Source organism: Benincasa hispida, chromosome 12 (assembly GCF_027475165.1).
Source record: "Benincasa hispida cultivar pf3 chromosome 12, pf3_genome.v1.1, whole genome shotgun sequence".
In the NCBI taxonomy this organism is placed as follows: Eukaryota; Viridiplantae; Streptophyta; class Magnoliopsida; order Cucurbitales; family Cucurbitaceae; genus Benincasa; species Benincasa hispida.
In genome coordinates this window covers 67,663,644-67,679,386 of record NC_143489.1, presented here as the reverse complement: position 1 = coordinate 67,679,386, position 15,743 = coordinate 67,663,644, and the positions used below count along the sequence as shown (strand labels likewise).

Below are 15,743 nucleotides of genomic sequence, written 5' to 3'. Positions count from 1 at the left end.
AAATGTCTGTTTTACCCCTGAGATTACGTCTTGTTCCTTAAGTTCCTACTAATTCTCTAATGAACAATCGATTTGTGATCCAATCACTATACCAAATCCCGCTCAGCCCAGTGAGAAGATGGGACCACTTGCTCAAGACTTGGATTCAGTACTTAAGAGAACAATCTTTCTCCAATCCCTAAATCGGGTAGGCGTGAATTCCATCTTGCACTCTATGTCTCCAGCTATCTACCCGATCTTACCCCCTAAAATGGGAGGTTTATTGAGTTGGCACTATTGAGCCAACCCTCACCTATGCAAATCTAAGGATAATCCCAAATAAACAGGAGTTCAAAGTTAGTTCAGGATTAAGATCGAGTTACCTAGGTCATCTAAGTGAAATAGTCAGTCTTATACAGTAAACAACGTTATAAAGTAAGAGTGACTTATATCTTGGTCCGATCTTATGCAAACTCATTGCATAGGATGCCCCCACTTCTCATGTCAATACATGAACGAATCTGGATCACTTTGCTTGTAGTATCTTTACAACAACTTGTAATAGTTACAGAGTAGACCGCATCCAATAGTGTTACCAGAATAAGGTACCCAACCTTAATCATGAATTATAAACCGTTTTGGCTGTTTACTCGAACTTAATCCATTTCTATGTCTCTACATAAAGTTTAAGTATTCATATAATAGCCATGGATCTTAGTTTATTGGATTTAGACTTTTACGTATGTAATTTAATCAATAATAAGTTTATTGACTATAGAATATGTTTATTTTTTTACAAACTGCGAGTTTTAGGACATAAAACTCAACAATACTCCCACTTGGACTAAAACTCCAGTCGATCAATACATACAAATATATATAATGTTGAGTTACACTGAGAGAACAAAAAGTATAAATACAATAAACTAGGGCATTAGATATCCATAAATTCTCTCACTTGCCCTAGTGATAAATATCTCGTAGACCTAGTCCTACTAGGTGACCCTTGAACACTTTAGCCGAGAGGTTCTTTGTAAATGGATCAGCTAAGTTGTCTTGTAAGACTATCTGCATGATAATCACGTCTCCTCTGTGTACAATCTCCTTGATGAAATGGCACTTCCACTCAACATGTGTACAATCTCTTTGATGAGATGGTACTTCCGCTCGATATGCTTTCCTCTTTTATGGCTTCGAGGTTCCTTTGAATTTGCAAGTGCTCCACTATTATCACAATAGAGGGTGACGGGCAGGTGCATATTAGGAACTAGTTCCAAGTCAGTCAGGAGTTTTCTGAGCTATACTGCTTCTTTTTCTACTTCATTGCAGCTACATACTCAGCTTTGGAGTCAGCAATACAACTTTGCTTGATAATTCTCCACACAATTGCTCATCCATTCAGAATGAACACTGACCTCGAAGTTGATTTCCTAGAATCAATATTGGTTTGGAAGTCAAAATCAGTGTATTCAGTAATACAACTACACAAGAAGGACTATGACTAATTATTGAGGTTCGTTAGAGTGGGGAGCTGGGTACAACTACACAAGAAGGAATTCACTCATTTCTATTATTAGCGTAAGTAAATAAATTTCTCTCTTAAGGGCTGGTTCTGGGTCTTGAACAATGAGATACCTCACCCTCTCACTAGCCAGAGAAATGGTCTAGTTATAGTGGGACTATGAGTAATTATTCATTAGAGGGATCGATGGTACTTAAGATGTTAGATGTAACTAAAGGGGTAAAATGATAGATTTGACCCAACTATACTTATGAACAACTTGTAAAGGATCAACACACTGTTGATTGGTTATATCCAATGTACACAGAAATATATCTACAATGCGAAGAGTGCAAGTATCAGTCTTTAGTTGAGTGATTGACAGTTAATGAATGAGGATTAATCTAATAAAAGAGTTTAATTAATTAATCTCGTATCTTTGGAGCTTCTAAACTATAGGTCCATAAGATCCCCTCATTAGCTCAATAAGGATTAATGAGAATCTATCAATTTTGGATTAATTTGAATTGTTTAAATTAATTAAAAGGATTTAATTGTATGATATACAATTAATATAATGTATGTTGATACATTATATATAAAGTTTATATGTGAGAAAAAGATATTTGAACATGATTCAAATATTAATTATATGAATGATATTCATATAAAAACTATGGGTTAAAATTAATGTAAATTTGATTCATATTAAAACTATAGGTTATATGAGAGAATATAAACTATAGGTTATAATATATGGTTTGATTTTAATGATATTAAATTAATTAATATCACAAAAATTAAATTTGAAAATTAACTCTCAGGAAGTTACTTTTAGTGGAGGTCCCTCACACCTCTCAAAGGGCCTTAGATAGAGAAGCTGGGGAATAGATTGATACATGAAATCATTCTGCAGAAAAGTTCTCTGATTTTCTTCAACTTCTTAATCTCCTTCCTCTACCAAATTCTCTCTCAGAACACTCTTCTCTCTTTCACAAAAATTAATCAAGGAAGCCCACAACTCTCATTGATTCTAACATTGAGAATAACAAGGCAACTATTATGGTGGTGTCCTCGTTGCTGTGTTCAAGGTCTTACTATGAAGCAGTGTTCGTGAGATGGAGATCTTGTTTGTGGTCTTACTGTTGGAGAGGAATTCGAGAAGAAACGGTTCTTCAAGGGTGATTTTATCTCCATCCCTTTCCTCTCTGTAATTTACAGTAGAAATGCATGCTTTAGGATTAAGTTCTAAAATGAAATTTTAAGACACAAATGCGATCACTCGCTTCTGCTTCCATTCCCTTTAGAATAACCCATTCGTATCGTCTCCTAATTCTAATGGACATACATCATAATTCAATGAACTTAATGTTTTCACCTCATTCGAACCCATATTGTATTCGAGAATAAACTCAAGGTGAAATGCGAATGAGGGAACATATTCGGCCATTTGAATATGAAATGACGGTATCGTACTCCTACATTTATGGACTACTACTGGTAACTTCAATACGAAAAGAGCCATCTGAGATACTCGTCACCGGTTAAGAAAAAAATGCTTGATTACTGATCATAAAGACAGATTCATTCGGCCTAACATTGTACAAACACTTTATAACCAAATCAAACTCAATGGAATTTATCCCACTAATTCTATATATTTCCTGAAAAAAACTCCTCATACTTTATTCCAATGCCGATAATCAACCCGTTCAACTGACCCTCTACACATTCTTTCTCATTCTCCTTTCATTCACCCCCGAAACAAACAAATATGCGAGGTATCCTGAAAAAATTCATATACATATACAAAAAAATTAACAAAATCGTTCAAAATCTCGTGGAGAATACGTAATTTTAGTGCAAAAATATCAATCTCCCATCCGAGATTTCAAATGCTACACTAAATCTCGGTGTAAATATAATCAAACTCGACCAAGATTATTGAATTTCCATCGAGATTATGTAAACCACGAAAAAATAAATTATTGGGCTCAATAGCATGCAAATAAAAACTTAAACACATTTACAAAAGATGATACCGATATATACCTTGTTTTTCTTGATCTTTTGCAAAATGATGGGATGTAAGGGTTTAAGGACTTCCAAACACTTGAAAAAAAATTTAGGAACTTGTTTTATAATCTTGTTGAGCAAGCCAACCGTTAGATTTCTCAAAAAATAATATTATAATAATATAATACTTTTATTACTGAGGACAAATTCTAAATTTTCTTTTTTTTTTTTCCATTTTTTCACATTTTTTCCTGTGTTGTCTTCTTCTTCGTCCGTTTTTTTTTTTTTTTTTTTTTTTGTGATTCCTTCTTCTGCTTTCCGCCTTCCTCCTCCTTCTTTTTCCATTTCTTTTTCTATGTTTTTTTTCTGCATTTTTGTCTTCTACCTTCTTCTTCTTACTAAGGATCAAAATCAAGAAGCAAAAAGCTAGAAGAAGTGAGAGAAATAATTCAAATGAAGGGAAAAAAATCAAGAAAAAAAATCATGATAAAGGAACGAGAGGAAGAAGTGAAAATTCATTTGAGTGTCAAGCCCTCACGCGTGGTCTAAGGACAACAATATTTTCACACATAGCTGACGTAATTAGAAGGCTATTTTTCTAACAAATTGTGGGGCAAATTTTAATTGGGCCCTCAAAAGAGGTTATTTGTATAATTTTTCCAAATTGATAGCTGTTACAGACTCTTAAAAATTTGGACATTCCAGATTAAAACGATAATGACATACAACTCTATTGGGAGTTGTCAATCGATGGAATTTTAGAAAATTGTCAGAGAAATTAAATTCCTTTGATGGGAGTCTACCAATGGGAAGCAAGATGAATCATTTTAGGTCATTTAAGGCTTATTTGGTAGAGAATTTGAAAACAATATATTCAATGAAAACAAAATTGTATTTTATGTATTCACATATGTGATTAGTAGCAGCGAAAGTGGAATTCTAATTTAAACAATTATTTAAAATGTGTTTAATACTATATATTAATAAACCAAAAAAGTAGTTATAGTAACACCACTAATTTAGTTGGCAAAATGTTATTATTAATTAATTTATGAATATGATTTATATTATAAAAGAATTAGGAAAAATATCTTTTTGATCCTTACGGTTTGGTCTAGTTTGTATTTGGTCTTTTGATTTCAAAATGTTATAGATTTAATCATTAAGTATTGATTTTGGTAGTCTTTAGATTTCAAAATGTTCCAACTTTACTTTTGAATTTTGAGTTTTCTTTCAATTTAGTCCTTAGATCTCAAGATTTATATTTTTAATCTTCAGTTTTCTATCGATACTCATTTTCCTACTTTAGTGTTAACGTATATTAGTAAATTTAAAATAATTAAATAAATTATAATTAATTAAGTTTCACTATTTTTCATTACTTCTAAAATTAAATTTAAAATATCATTTAATAATTATTTTAAATTAATTAATAAATATTGACATCTTTAATAAAAATTTGAGACAAAAAATATAAAATCTTAAAATTCAAAGATCAAATTGAAACAAAACTTAAATTTCAAGAATAAAATTATTACATTATGAAACTTAGAGACTGAATTAAAGCCAAAATAAATGCTTGGATAGCAATCCTTTAACGGCAATAGATGATTCTCGGCTGCATGTTCACAAGCTTCAGCCTTCATCCTACGGTAGTCCAGCCCTCGATTCTGTGAGGAAGCTTATGCTTGTCCAGGTATATATCAATGGCCCTCTATATTCCATCGAAGCTCCTATCGGTTGCCATTGATGCTGCACTTGAAATTTCAACAAATGAAACGAATACACTTATCTCCAAATCCCTGTCACTGGCAACCTCAAACAATAATTCTTCAATGAGTTTTGCTGCAGCAGTTAATCCTTCCATATTTCAAATATAGTTTCTATAGAAGCAGCTAGTAGACTTAGTAGCTCCTCAACCTTTTGTTCTTTATGTAATATAGGTATAAGTACTATTTTGATTCATGTCATTTTAGTCCTTATACTTTCAAAATGCTCATTTTGATTTATTTTGGTCTTTATACTTTCAACTTTGGTTCATTTTGGTCTCTATACTTTAAAAATATTCATTTTGGTCATTGTACTTTCAACTTGGTTCATTTTGGTCCTTGAACTTTAAAAAATGTGATCATCTTTATCCTTTAAAAGTAAAAATGAGGGCCCAAAATGACAACTTTTTAAAAGTATAAAGACAAAAAAGAACTAATGTTAAAAGTATAGAAACTAAAATGAATATTTTTAAAGTATAGAAGCCAAAATGAACAATTTGAAAATATGTCGAAGATGAACCAAAAGCAAAAATATAGGGATTAAAGTATTATTTAAATCTATAATATACAAAACTGGAATAGAATCAAAACCATTATTTAGTCCATGGTAAATCTGCCTTCCAACTCTCTTTTAAATCTAGGTTCAAGTCCCACTCATTATATTTATGTTTATTAAATTATATAAAGCTCCCATTGACAAAATTTCTATATCTGTGTAGTAGTTACTTTATGATATGCTTCACACATTCGATATTGTAATGCATTTCCTTAGCATAGCCTCAAAAAGGTATTAAAAGGTCACTTGCTGTAGCTTGATCAAACTGCATACCTATCCTCAACTCAAGTCCATTTCTACAACCAGCATTAGCCTCCAAACGAACATAATCCCACAGCCTTTCTTTTGATAACATAGCGTAAGGGTTTGAACCAGCAACCATCGTTAGATGTTTCCATTTAATGTCAAACGATTTATCAAAAGGTTTAAGAATTATATACAAGAACATCAATATGAATACAAATATTAATGGCAAAACTTAGAAAGTAATTTCTAAAATTACAGCCATTATCAAACCTTGGTTTATTTAATCATTAATCATTAAGACCCCAAGCACATGAATTGTCTATAAATAGTAAATGTAGGGCTTATTATTAAACAGAAACGTCAATTATTTTACATTTTGAAGGCATATTCATTGATATCCATATCCCCACATTACTGAAACATAGACATTTCCCACCAAGATCAAATAATTCCTTTATCAGTATACGTAAACTCTTGCGTGTCATAGAACAACTTGTAAATTGAATATAGAAACTTATCTTCCAGCAGTACCCCCCCTCTTAATCTGCTTCCTCATATATGGTACCTGTTACAAAAGACACACAATAAACCAATTACAAACACAAAACACAAACAAACAGCAGCATAATGTACGCAAAAGTGTAATCCAGCTGATGTGTCAATATTTTCACGTTTCTATGGGTTGATATCGACATGAAGGTTTAAGGATGAATCGACATGTCCATCATATTATTAAAAAAGAAACCATGAAACATAAAATATAAGCTATAAAATGTCCTAGTGTGAATATAATATAAATAATAAACATTTTAACACGTTTAAAAAGCAACATATCTTTCATAAAATTGGGACCTTGACGTTTGTATCAACATCAACATTGTAAACTCGCTCTAATTAAGGGAGTATTAATTCTATTTCACTGTAAATAAAAACATAAGAACGTAGTACATACCCAATTGAAATATCCAAAAGCCATTAAGTGCAACCCCATCCACCACCACCAGGAGTTAAAATTTGAAGAATCTCCCCAGCTTTGACAGTTACAGTATTCTTGCCTCCAAGATAAACTCTTCTTCCATCCTTTCTCACCAGAAAATTAGCCCCACGAGCACCGCCCTTTCCTCCTTTCAAACCTCTTGGAGCATAGACGCGTCTCTCCGAAAGAATACTCACCACAACTGGTTGCTTGAACTCAATCTCCCTAACGAGCCCATCACCCCCTTTGTACACTCCACTTCCTCCACTGTTCTCTCTGAGAGCAAATGTATGTAGAAGAACAGGATATCGCTGCTCGAATATCTCAGGATCCGTCATTCGAGTATTGGTCATATGGCATTGAACTCCACTTGTTCCATGCCAAGAAGGACCAGCTCCACTTCCTCCGCCAATTGTTTCGTAGTATCCAAACGTATCGTCACCAAAAGTGAGGTTGTTCATACAACCTTGGGAACAGGCACATGCCTGAAATGCTGTGAGTATGACATCAGTTATTCGTTGAGAAGTGAGAACGTTTCCCCCTACAATCGCAGCCTTCTCGCTCGGGGAAAGGAATGAGCCTGGTGGAATATATATCTTGACAGGAGCCAAGCAGCCTTGGTTGAGAGGAATATCGACATTGACCAGGCAACGAAGGCAGTATATAACTGCTGCCGCTGTTACCGCTTCTGGGGTGTTCCAATTGCCATATACTTCTGGACTCGTTCCACTAAAATCGAAATTGGCTTCGCCTTTATGAGGATCTATTGTGAGTTTCAAATGAATTACAGAACCATCATCCATGTAATCCTCTTCTTCAATTGTTATGGAACTTCCCTGCACAGATCTAGCTGAATTAGATGAAACTCTAGAGGCAACAGATTTCAGCATTTCCCTTACTGCTTCTTCAGCATTAAGTTGTACGTATGTCATATAAGCCTGAACAATATTTAAACCATATTGCGCAATAAGCTCTTTGATTAGTGAAATTCCTCTGTGATTTGCAGCAACTTGTGCATGAAGATCAGATAAATTATCTTGGAGTCTTCGAGTTCCCGGGATGACACCTTCATCAGAACTAGGGAACTGCAGGAGCTTGATAATTCCTTCCTCTTGAAATATTCCCTTTTCGACAAGCTTGAATGCTTTTATTGCAGCTCCTTCTTCCCAGATGGATTTCGAAAATGGTGGCATGCTTCCAGGAGTTATGCCCCCAATCTCTGCGTGGTGCCCTCTACTTGCGACGAAAAATATCAATTTTCCATTATCAAATACTGGTGTGATGACTGTTATATCAGGAAGATGACTACCTCCAGCGCATGGGTGATTTGTGACCAATACATCTCCCTCATTCAAATTGTCACCCCAGTACTCGATTTGCCAACGAACCGTACTGGACATTGCTCCTAAATGGACAGGTACATGGGGAGCATTGGCAACTAATCCTCCATCAGGACCAAAGAGGGCACAAGAGAAATCTAGGCGTTCCTTGATGTTAGTTGATATAGAAGTTCTCTGTAGTGTCCTTCCCATTTGTTCAGCTATACCCATAAACCGGTGATTGAAGATTGATAGTTGGACAACGTCAGCAACCTTTTCTGATACTTTTTCTGTGCAAAAGGTGGAATCTAATTCAATTTTGATGTTTCCATATTTAGTTACAGTAGCTTTGCAACTAGGTTCGACAATCACGGTACTATTCCCATTCATAATGATAGCAGGCCCTGGGATGATATGACCAAAACCTAGATTGTCAAGCTTGAATAAAGGTGTATCCTGCCATCCATTTCCAAAGTAGACCCTGTAGTGGCCTTCAATTTTAGGGTCACCAGCAAGTCCTTCGAAAGCTCGCGGCTTCAATACATTTGTAACTCCTATGCCACGAACTCTTATATCGCATATAAGAATATTCCTATTCTGTAACTTAAATCCATACTCCTGTTGGAAAAGCTTCTCAAACTCAGCTGCAAAGTCGAATTCTACTCCATTATCCGCTTTTTGGCTCTTCACCATCATGGCAGTGTCTGTACCTTCATACCTCAAATTCAAGTACGTTTCAGTTTTAATACTTCCCTCTCTAAATCCTTGACCCTGCAGCTTATGCTTTACTTGCTCAAGTAAACTTGCCTCTCTTTGAGAGACGTCCTGGACAGACTCGGAACAATACACAGCCAAGTACGGTTCCTGTTCTTCTTCAACAACATCTGCTAGTCCCATACCATAAGCACTTAAGATCCCACAAAATCTATGAATAAATATCTCTTTCATACCTAATAACCTAGCAATAGCACATGCATGTTGAGGTCCAGCACCTCCAAAGCAAGCAAGAGCATGGTTTTTTGTCTCATGGCCCTTCATCTCAGTCAGTTGCCGGATTGGGCGGCACATAGTTTCATTCGCAACATTTACAAAACCTAAAGCAATCTCCTCAATTGTCATAGGCTTTGAGGATGGATCCTGGTTTTTTCTGTAAGAATTAATTTCTGTTGCAAGCTTCTCAAACTTTCCTCTTGTGGCTTCAATATCTAGAGGCTGATCTTCGTTGGGACCAAAGATAGATGGGAAGAATGCTGGGATAACAAGACCTAAAACCAGATTTGCATCAGTAACAGCTAGCTCACCTCCTTTTCTGTAACAAACTGGACCAGGGTGTGCACCCACTGATTCGGGTCCCACACGGAAAGCTCCAAATTGAAATTTCAATTTTGAGCCACCACCAGCTGCCACAGTGTTGATGTCAAGCTGAGGAGCTTGAATTATGGCACCGGCAATCTGGGTTTCCAAGACCTGTTCATAACTTCCAGCATAGCGACTAACATCAGTTGATGTACCACCCATGTCAAACCCAATGAGAGGCTTTGTGGTTTCAAGCTTGAAAAGTGTTTGCGAGTAACCAACAACTCCACCAGCAGGACCAGATAAAACTGCCTTGTGGCCTGAAAACCTATTTTCTGGTGCAAGTCCTCCATCTGATTGCATAAATAGCACATTCACCTTCCCACTGCTCTCATCAAATTTGGACATGAATCCAGATAAGTATTCTTTGATGACTGGAGTCAAGTACGCATCCACACTGGCTGTAAGACCACGTGGCACAGCTCGAACCATAGGGGTCAAAGCTGAGGACAAAGAAACATGTTTGAAGCCCATACTCAGAGCTAATTTCTCCAGAGCCAATTCATGTTCTGGGTAAGTGTATGAATGCATTAAGACAACTGCCAAACAGCTAATTCTCCTTTGCAGGAGATCCTTAAGTAACGGCTTTAAAGCTTCTTCATTGAGAGTCTTCACAATGCGAATAAGCTCACCAGAAACTCCTTTTACATATGATGTAGAAGAATCTTGATTACCGTCCCCCTTGCCATGAATGAGTTCGACTCGCTCATCTACTTCTATGACGTCCTCATAAAGATTTGACGGTTTTGAGACAGTTAGGTCAAATATATCTGGGCGGGCCTGGTTGCCAATCTGAAGCAAATCTCTAAAACCTTTAGTAACACAAAGTGCAATCCTTTCTCCTTTTCTCTCTAGAAGTGCATTAGTTGCCACAGTTGTTCCCATCCGTATCCACTCTATGTTTTGAGTAGGTATTTTTGACGTCCTTGGGATTTTCTTGCTAGTATATTCTTCAAGAATCCTCCGAATTCCTTCAACTGGAGCATCGTCATAATTCGATGGATCAACAGATAGAAGTTTTATAACTTTACCATCTGGACGGCCGGGAATTTCAGCGTAAACATCAGTGAATGTGCCTCCTCTATCAATACAAAATCGGAGTTTCTCTTCATTGTTACTTCCCATTGATGATGCCTGAAGACAGAACAACATTAATTAGAGACCTTTGTTTGTCATTCAATCTCATGAACAGATAATACACTTCAACAACTCAAAGATGAGCGTCGCAAGGCATTTCATTTAGTTATCGATTATGAAAGTTAAATCCTATCGGTAGTTAAAGAAAAGTAACATGATATATTGCCATACATATCCAAATCCAAGTCTCTTTGCTCACAACCAGACAAAAACTCGAAACCAGCACGTCTTCCAACCTTCCAAATGCATCAGTAATAGAGTTCATATAAAAAAGCACAAAGCCAACAGATACAGAAAGATCACACAAGCAATCAACATCAAAGTAAAAGATGGCTCAATATCAAAATAAAAAATCGAGGAGTTTCAAGTCTGCATTGATGAACCGCACACACAAATTAGAAATCGAGAAGGCCTAATCCTAACAAAATGTACTCGAATTCTAAGACTAACTTGTTCAAAGAACCAACCGCTGCCAATCCGATGTGACACCGGCCGGAGTTTGATATCCTCGTCTCTGCTGCAAGCGTTTCCTTCTTGATAATCGCCAGCAGATTCCGAATGAGAAACTTGTCTCTGATCACCAGATTTTCCTGGTATTCGAATTCCAACGAGCGAAGTTCGTCGCTATCATCCCCGGCAAGAGAGAACTCTTCCGCCCACTCTGATTCTTCAGCAAAATTAATTTAATTAATGTTTGGATAAATAAATTAGAGTACTCTCCGGCTGGTTGTATAGGGAAAATGGTATAAATGGACAAAAAGAGCAAAAACTTTCAACCTCTTTTTAAAAACTTGTTTATTATTTGACATGTGAAATACTATTTTTACCCTAATATTAAATGTTCTTCCCTTCCAAGAATAACAAAATGAAAATTCAAAGTCATTTAAAACTAAAGATGCTTTAACATTTTGTTTACTTTATTAGTATGGTTGGAAAGAATGCGAAACATTGTATGAAAACGAGTGGTTATTTATTAAAACGGATTTGTATCGATAAAGATATGATAAAAACAAAATTATCGTTTTCGTAGAAAAAGTTTGCGATCACTTTCATCAGTATATGTGATCGCTGACATAGCGTATGTGATTCTTACATCAGCATATACGATCGCTGACATTAGGCAATCGCTTACATCGACATATGTGATCTCTTACATCTACATACGCGATCGCTCAGTTTTTGTTTTACAATTTTATTGGAAAATTTGGGCCGATGACATAATATTTCGACCCATAATGCCAAATGACCCAAATTTTATTAGAAACCGTCAATTGACCTTCTGCTGATGTCATCATCGTATGAGATTACAAAAATGCCTCTCCTATCTATACGATACTCGTGTGCTTAAACGCAACGGTTGTCCCAGTTGCTCAAAATTCTTGTGTAGTGTTGTTCAATCTCGCTCTGCAAAACTATCGTCCATCTACTGCCGTAATCAAAGTTCTTGGGTAAGTGAATTTAATTTTTGTCTTGCATGTAGTGTTGCGTTTGTTTAGGTTGGTTTCGTTTGCGAAGTTCTTAGTTTCGTCTATTAGGTTGGTGGCGTTTGTTTAGGTGGATTTCGAGGTTTAATCGGTTGCGTCTATTTTTTATTTTGGATTTCGATGTGTTCTGCATTAGTTGAGGACAAAAAAGGTATAGTTAGAGCTAGACAAGGTAGAGAACGAGTTTTACGAGAGCGATATAGGGCGAGAGCAAGATAGGGAAGAGTGAGATAAGCGAGATTGGCAAGAGCGAGACTTTAACAGTATGTATAAAGTGATTTTTTAGTACGAACCTGTTAACCGATAAATTGAATGTTCATACAATGCAAGAGTAATTCAAGATGTCAAAAGCTTTGAAAATACGTGAAGCTGATAGGTTTCCCGGGAAAGTAATGAGCCTGGCCCACGTTGCGAACGCCAACAAGATTGTGAATGAGAAGCTTACCAAAAGGCAGTTAAAGATGTTCAAGAGAATAGCTTTTGGGCGATTTGTAGATATTGAACTTGTATTCAACAATCCCCTTATCCACCATATGTTATTGAGGGAAGTGAAGAAGCAGGGAGCGAACTCGATTAGTTTCTTTATCAGAGGAAAAGTCGTCACAATTTTTAAGGAAGATTTTTTATTGATCACTGGTTTGTGGCAGTCCCCTACGCTAGTTGTACGGAGTGAGGAGTCCTCACAAGAACTTGCCACAAGGTACTTTGGTAATCGGTTGACCTCAGACACATTCCACCCGAATTTACTGAAAGAAGAATACAAGAATTTGGTATTTGAAAACGACGATGATGTTGTTAAAATCACCTTAGTATATTACACAGAGATTGCAATGATGGGTAAGAACAAGCAAAAGAGTGTTGTCGATCGTACTCTATTTGAGGATGTTGAAGACATATATTATTACAATAGTCTTGATTGGGGTACAATTATTTGGCAGAGGACATTCGACGCCCTCAAGATCACACTAAATGATAAGGTTGGTTTATATAAGGAGAAGGTAAAGGGAAACAAAAATAATGTGGTGAAGTACTCACTCCATGGATTTCCCCAAGCATTCTAGGTAGATGTTACTGAACTTAACTTTATATTTGGTTTAACATTAACATAGTTATAAATACGAGTTGTTTCATATTTAGATGTAGACGTACGAGATCCTATCATCGATAGCAGGGAACATTGCCACTCGAAAGAGCAAGGTGGTTGTGCTTCGTATATTACGGTGGTCATCCTCCCATTTGGTGTCATTCAAAGTACTCGAGAGAGATGTTTTTTAGTCTCAAAATGTAAGTGTAATCTAGCCACAGTATGTTTATTCGGTTGTTAAATGTACACTAACCATCTTACTGGGTTGGATCCTTAAAGCAGACAAAAGTAAAAAAGGGTCTTGTCATGTCCGATGCTGAGAAGAAGTTTCGGGACACTCAAATTGATATATGGGTCGTAAGACAAATACACTCCAACACCGAGAGTTCAAAGAGCTCAAGTAGTTCAGAGAGTGGTTGTAGTTTCGACGATAGTTCTAAAGGTGGGGAAAGTGATGAGCAAGATAATTTAGAAGGTGGAGTGAGGAACGATAAATCAGATGAGGACATGAACATCCACTAGTCTACTTACACCCCCAGCGAGGATATGTTTCATGATGTGCTGGTGGGTGACGTACGTCCTAAGCTTGAGGAGGAGCATTCTATCTCCGAGGATGATCGTTTTGAGCCTGAGGTTTTGGGCCACAGGGAGGGAGCCAATGTTAATCCTCTTGTATATTCGTACCTACGGAGTATTGATAGCTCAATATCGAGCTTGGATGGCCGTGTATTGGGGCTAGAGACGGACATAAGAGACATAAAAGCACAATTGTCAACCGTTTTGTCTCTATTACATAGTGGTGCTAGGAAATTAGATGTCAATTTACTCGACAACTAAAATCCCTTTGACGCGATATGCGATGCATGTTCTTAAGGTATGCATTGATAGTCATGCGATGGTCATGCGTTGGAATGATAATGCATTAACGAATGTATGTGATGATCATGCGTCCTGTCACAAGTTTTCTTGTGCTCACGCCAAGTATAACGTGAACGCAAGTTTCTTGGGTGATCCGAGGTCGAACACGGGGACTTGTAGCTGACTGAATAATGTGTGCAACGGTTAAATAAAAGAATGTTAGAGGGGTTGCGCTAAGACAACGCAATGCAAGAGGTAGAGACACGACAACTCTTGACATGAAACAAATGAATGGGAAATAGATAAAATGCGAAGATGTTTTCATTGCAATACTTAAGTGTGACCGCAAGGGCAACCTTAGTTAACGCAGGTCATGCTGTCATGCTACACACACTTAAGCCTAACTCTAGGACGTATGCGGTGTATATGCGATATTGCCGAGAAACCTATGCCAGCCTCAACCCTTATAACCCGCTCATGAGCTCTCGCCGCATATCACACCTTATACTACTTCCTGGACGTATGCAATATCCTATCTGTAGGGTGCATACCCTGTGTGAAAACACACGGAGCTTATCTCTAAGATCCCCATTCTTGCCTATACATTCCAATCCGCTCTTCCGAGTCTTAGATTTGAGTTTTAGACTACTCTCCCAAGTAAGCCTAAATGATGAATGAAACGCTTATAGGACAAGGTAATCGCATGAATTTTGCTGACCTAAGTTTGTTCCTATCCTTAGTGAACAATGACTTACATTACTTAATGCGACCAACCACTTACCCTCTCGGGCAGTTGGTTGTTGCTGACTTTACTCATAGACAAGTAATGCGTTAGCCTATAGACAGGCGTTGCAGCTTCACACTAAGCAAATAAGGTTTTCTCACATACTCGCATAACGCACACCTCTCGATGGTTTGCTAATGTTTCATATCCCTAATCCACATGACTAAGTATGCGATACTCAAGCAATCTCACTAAATGATGCAATGAAAGTAAGGAAGCTAAGTGAAGATGATGGAGATGGAATCGAAGGAACACATGAATGCATTGAAAACAAATTGTATTAATTCCTTAATCACAAAATGTCATACAATACAATATAAGAAAAAAAAAGGAAAATGAAATGACCGGCTGGAAGCAAAGACTTGCTTCCAGCGGATGTGCGTCAAGACTGCCGGTGGTGTCATGGATGGGCGGTAGAGCTAACTCTCCCGAGATTTAGCTCTGGTCGAAGGCTCTGGTCGTCACTCAGAATGGATGAAGGAGGTGAAGAACTCTCAAACGTCTTCTCACGCATTTTTTCTGGATCACAAGGATCCGGCGAACCTCAGGCAAAAACCTTGGATACTTTGAATTTCTATTCATCGGCTTCTTTTTATAGAGCCTGGATCGCCGACAACATTAATGGACTGTTCTGATTCTGACATTCAGCGCGTTTAGTTTTTTCTGAACCTCTGTTGC

The 15,743-nt window shown here is 36.9% G+C and overlaps 2 protein-coding genes across 3 annotated transcripts; one reads left to right on the top strand and one right to left on the bottom strand.

Annotated features, from left to right (window-relative positions):
- Positions 1-6,382: 6,382 nt before the first annotated feature.
- OXP1 (oxoprolinase 1) lies at positions 6,383-11,695 on the bottom strand. 2 transcript variants are annotated; one of them, XM_039051198.2, is made up of 3 exons: positions 11,323-11,695; positions 7,020-10,852; positions 6,383-6,632 (listed from the first exon to the last, which is right to left on the bottom strand). In XM_039051198.2, the coding sequence occupies exon 2, from the start codon at positions 10,841-10,843 to the stop codon at positions 7,043-7,045; it is 3,801 nt and encodes a 1,266-aa protein (XP_038907126.1). In that variant the 5' UTR covers positions 10,844-10,852; positions 11,323-11,695; the 3' UTR covers positions 6,383-6,632; positions 7,020-7,042. The 2 variants fall into 2 exon arrangements, with proteins under 2 accessions (XP_038907126.1, XP_038907125.1); XM_039051197.2 differs by having other exon boundaries at positions 11,306-11,576.
- A 985-nt stretch (positions 11,696-12,680) lies between these two features.
- On the top strand, positions 12,681-13,945 carry LOC120067593 (uncharacterized). Its single transcript, XM_090308422.1, has 2 exons — positions 12,681-13,316; positions 13,706-13,945. The coding sequence occupies exons 1-2, from the start codon at positions 12,681-12,683 to the stop codon at positions 13,943-13,945; spliced, it is 876 nt and encodes a 291-aa protein (XP_090164548.1).
- The last annotated feature ends 1,798 nt before the right edge of the window (positions 13,946-15,743 follow it).

What these genes read in the sequence shown, in the direction of transcription:
- OXP1 (XM_039051198.2), bottom strand. Translation starts at nt 10,843, where the DNA reads ATGGGAAGTAACAATGAAGAGAAACTCCGATTTTGTATTGATAGAGGA.
- LOC120067593 (XM_090308422.1), top strand. Translation starts at nt 12,681, where the DNA reads ATGTCAAAAGCTTTGAAAATACGTGAAGCTGATAGGTTTCCCGGGAAA. An exon ending in AGATCACACTAAATGATAAG is followed by an intron (nt 13,317 to 13,705) that starts GTTGGTTTATAT and finishes TCCTTAAAGCAG; the next exon opens with ACAAAAGTAAAAAAGGGTCT.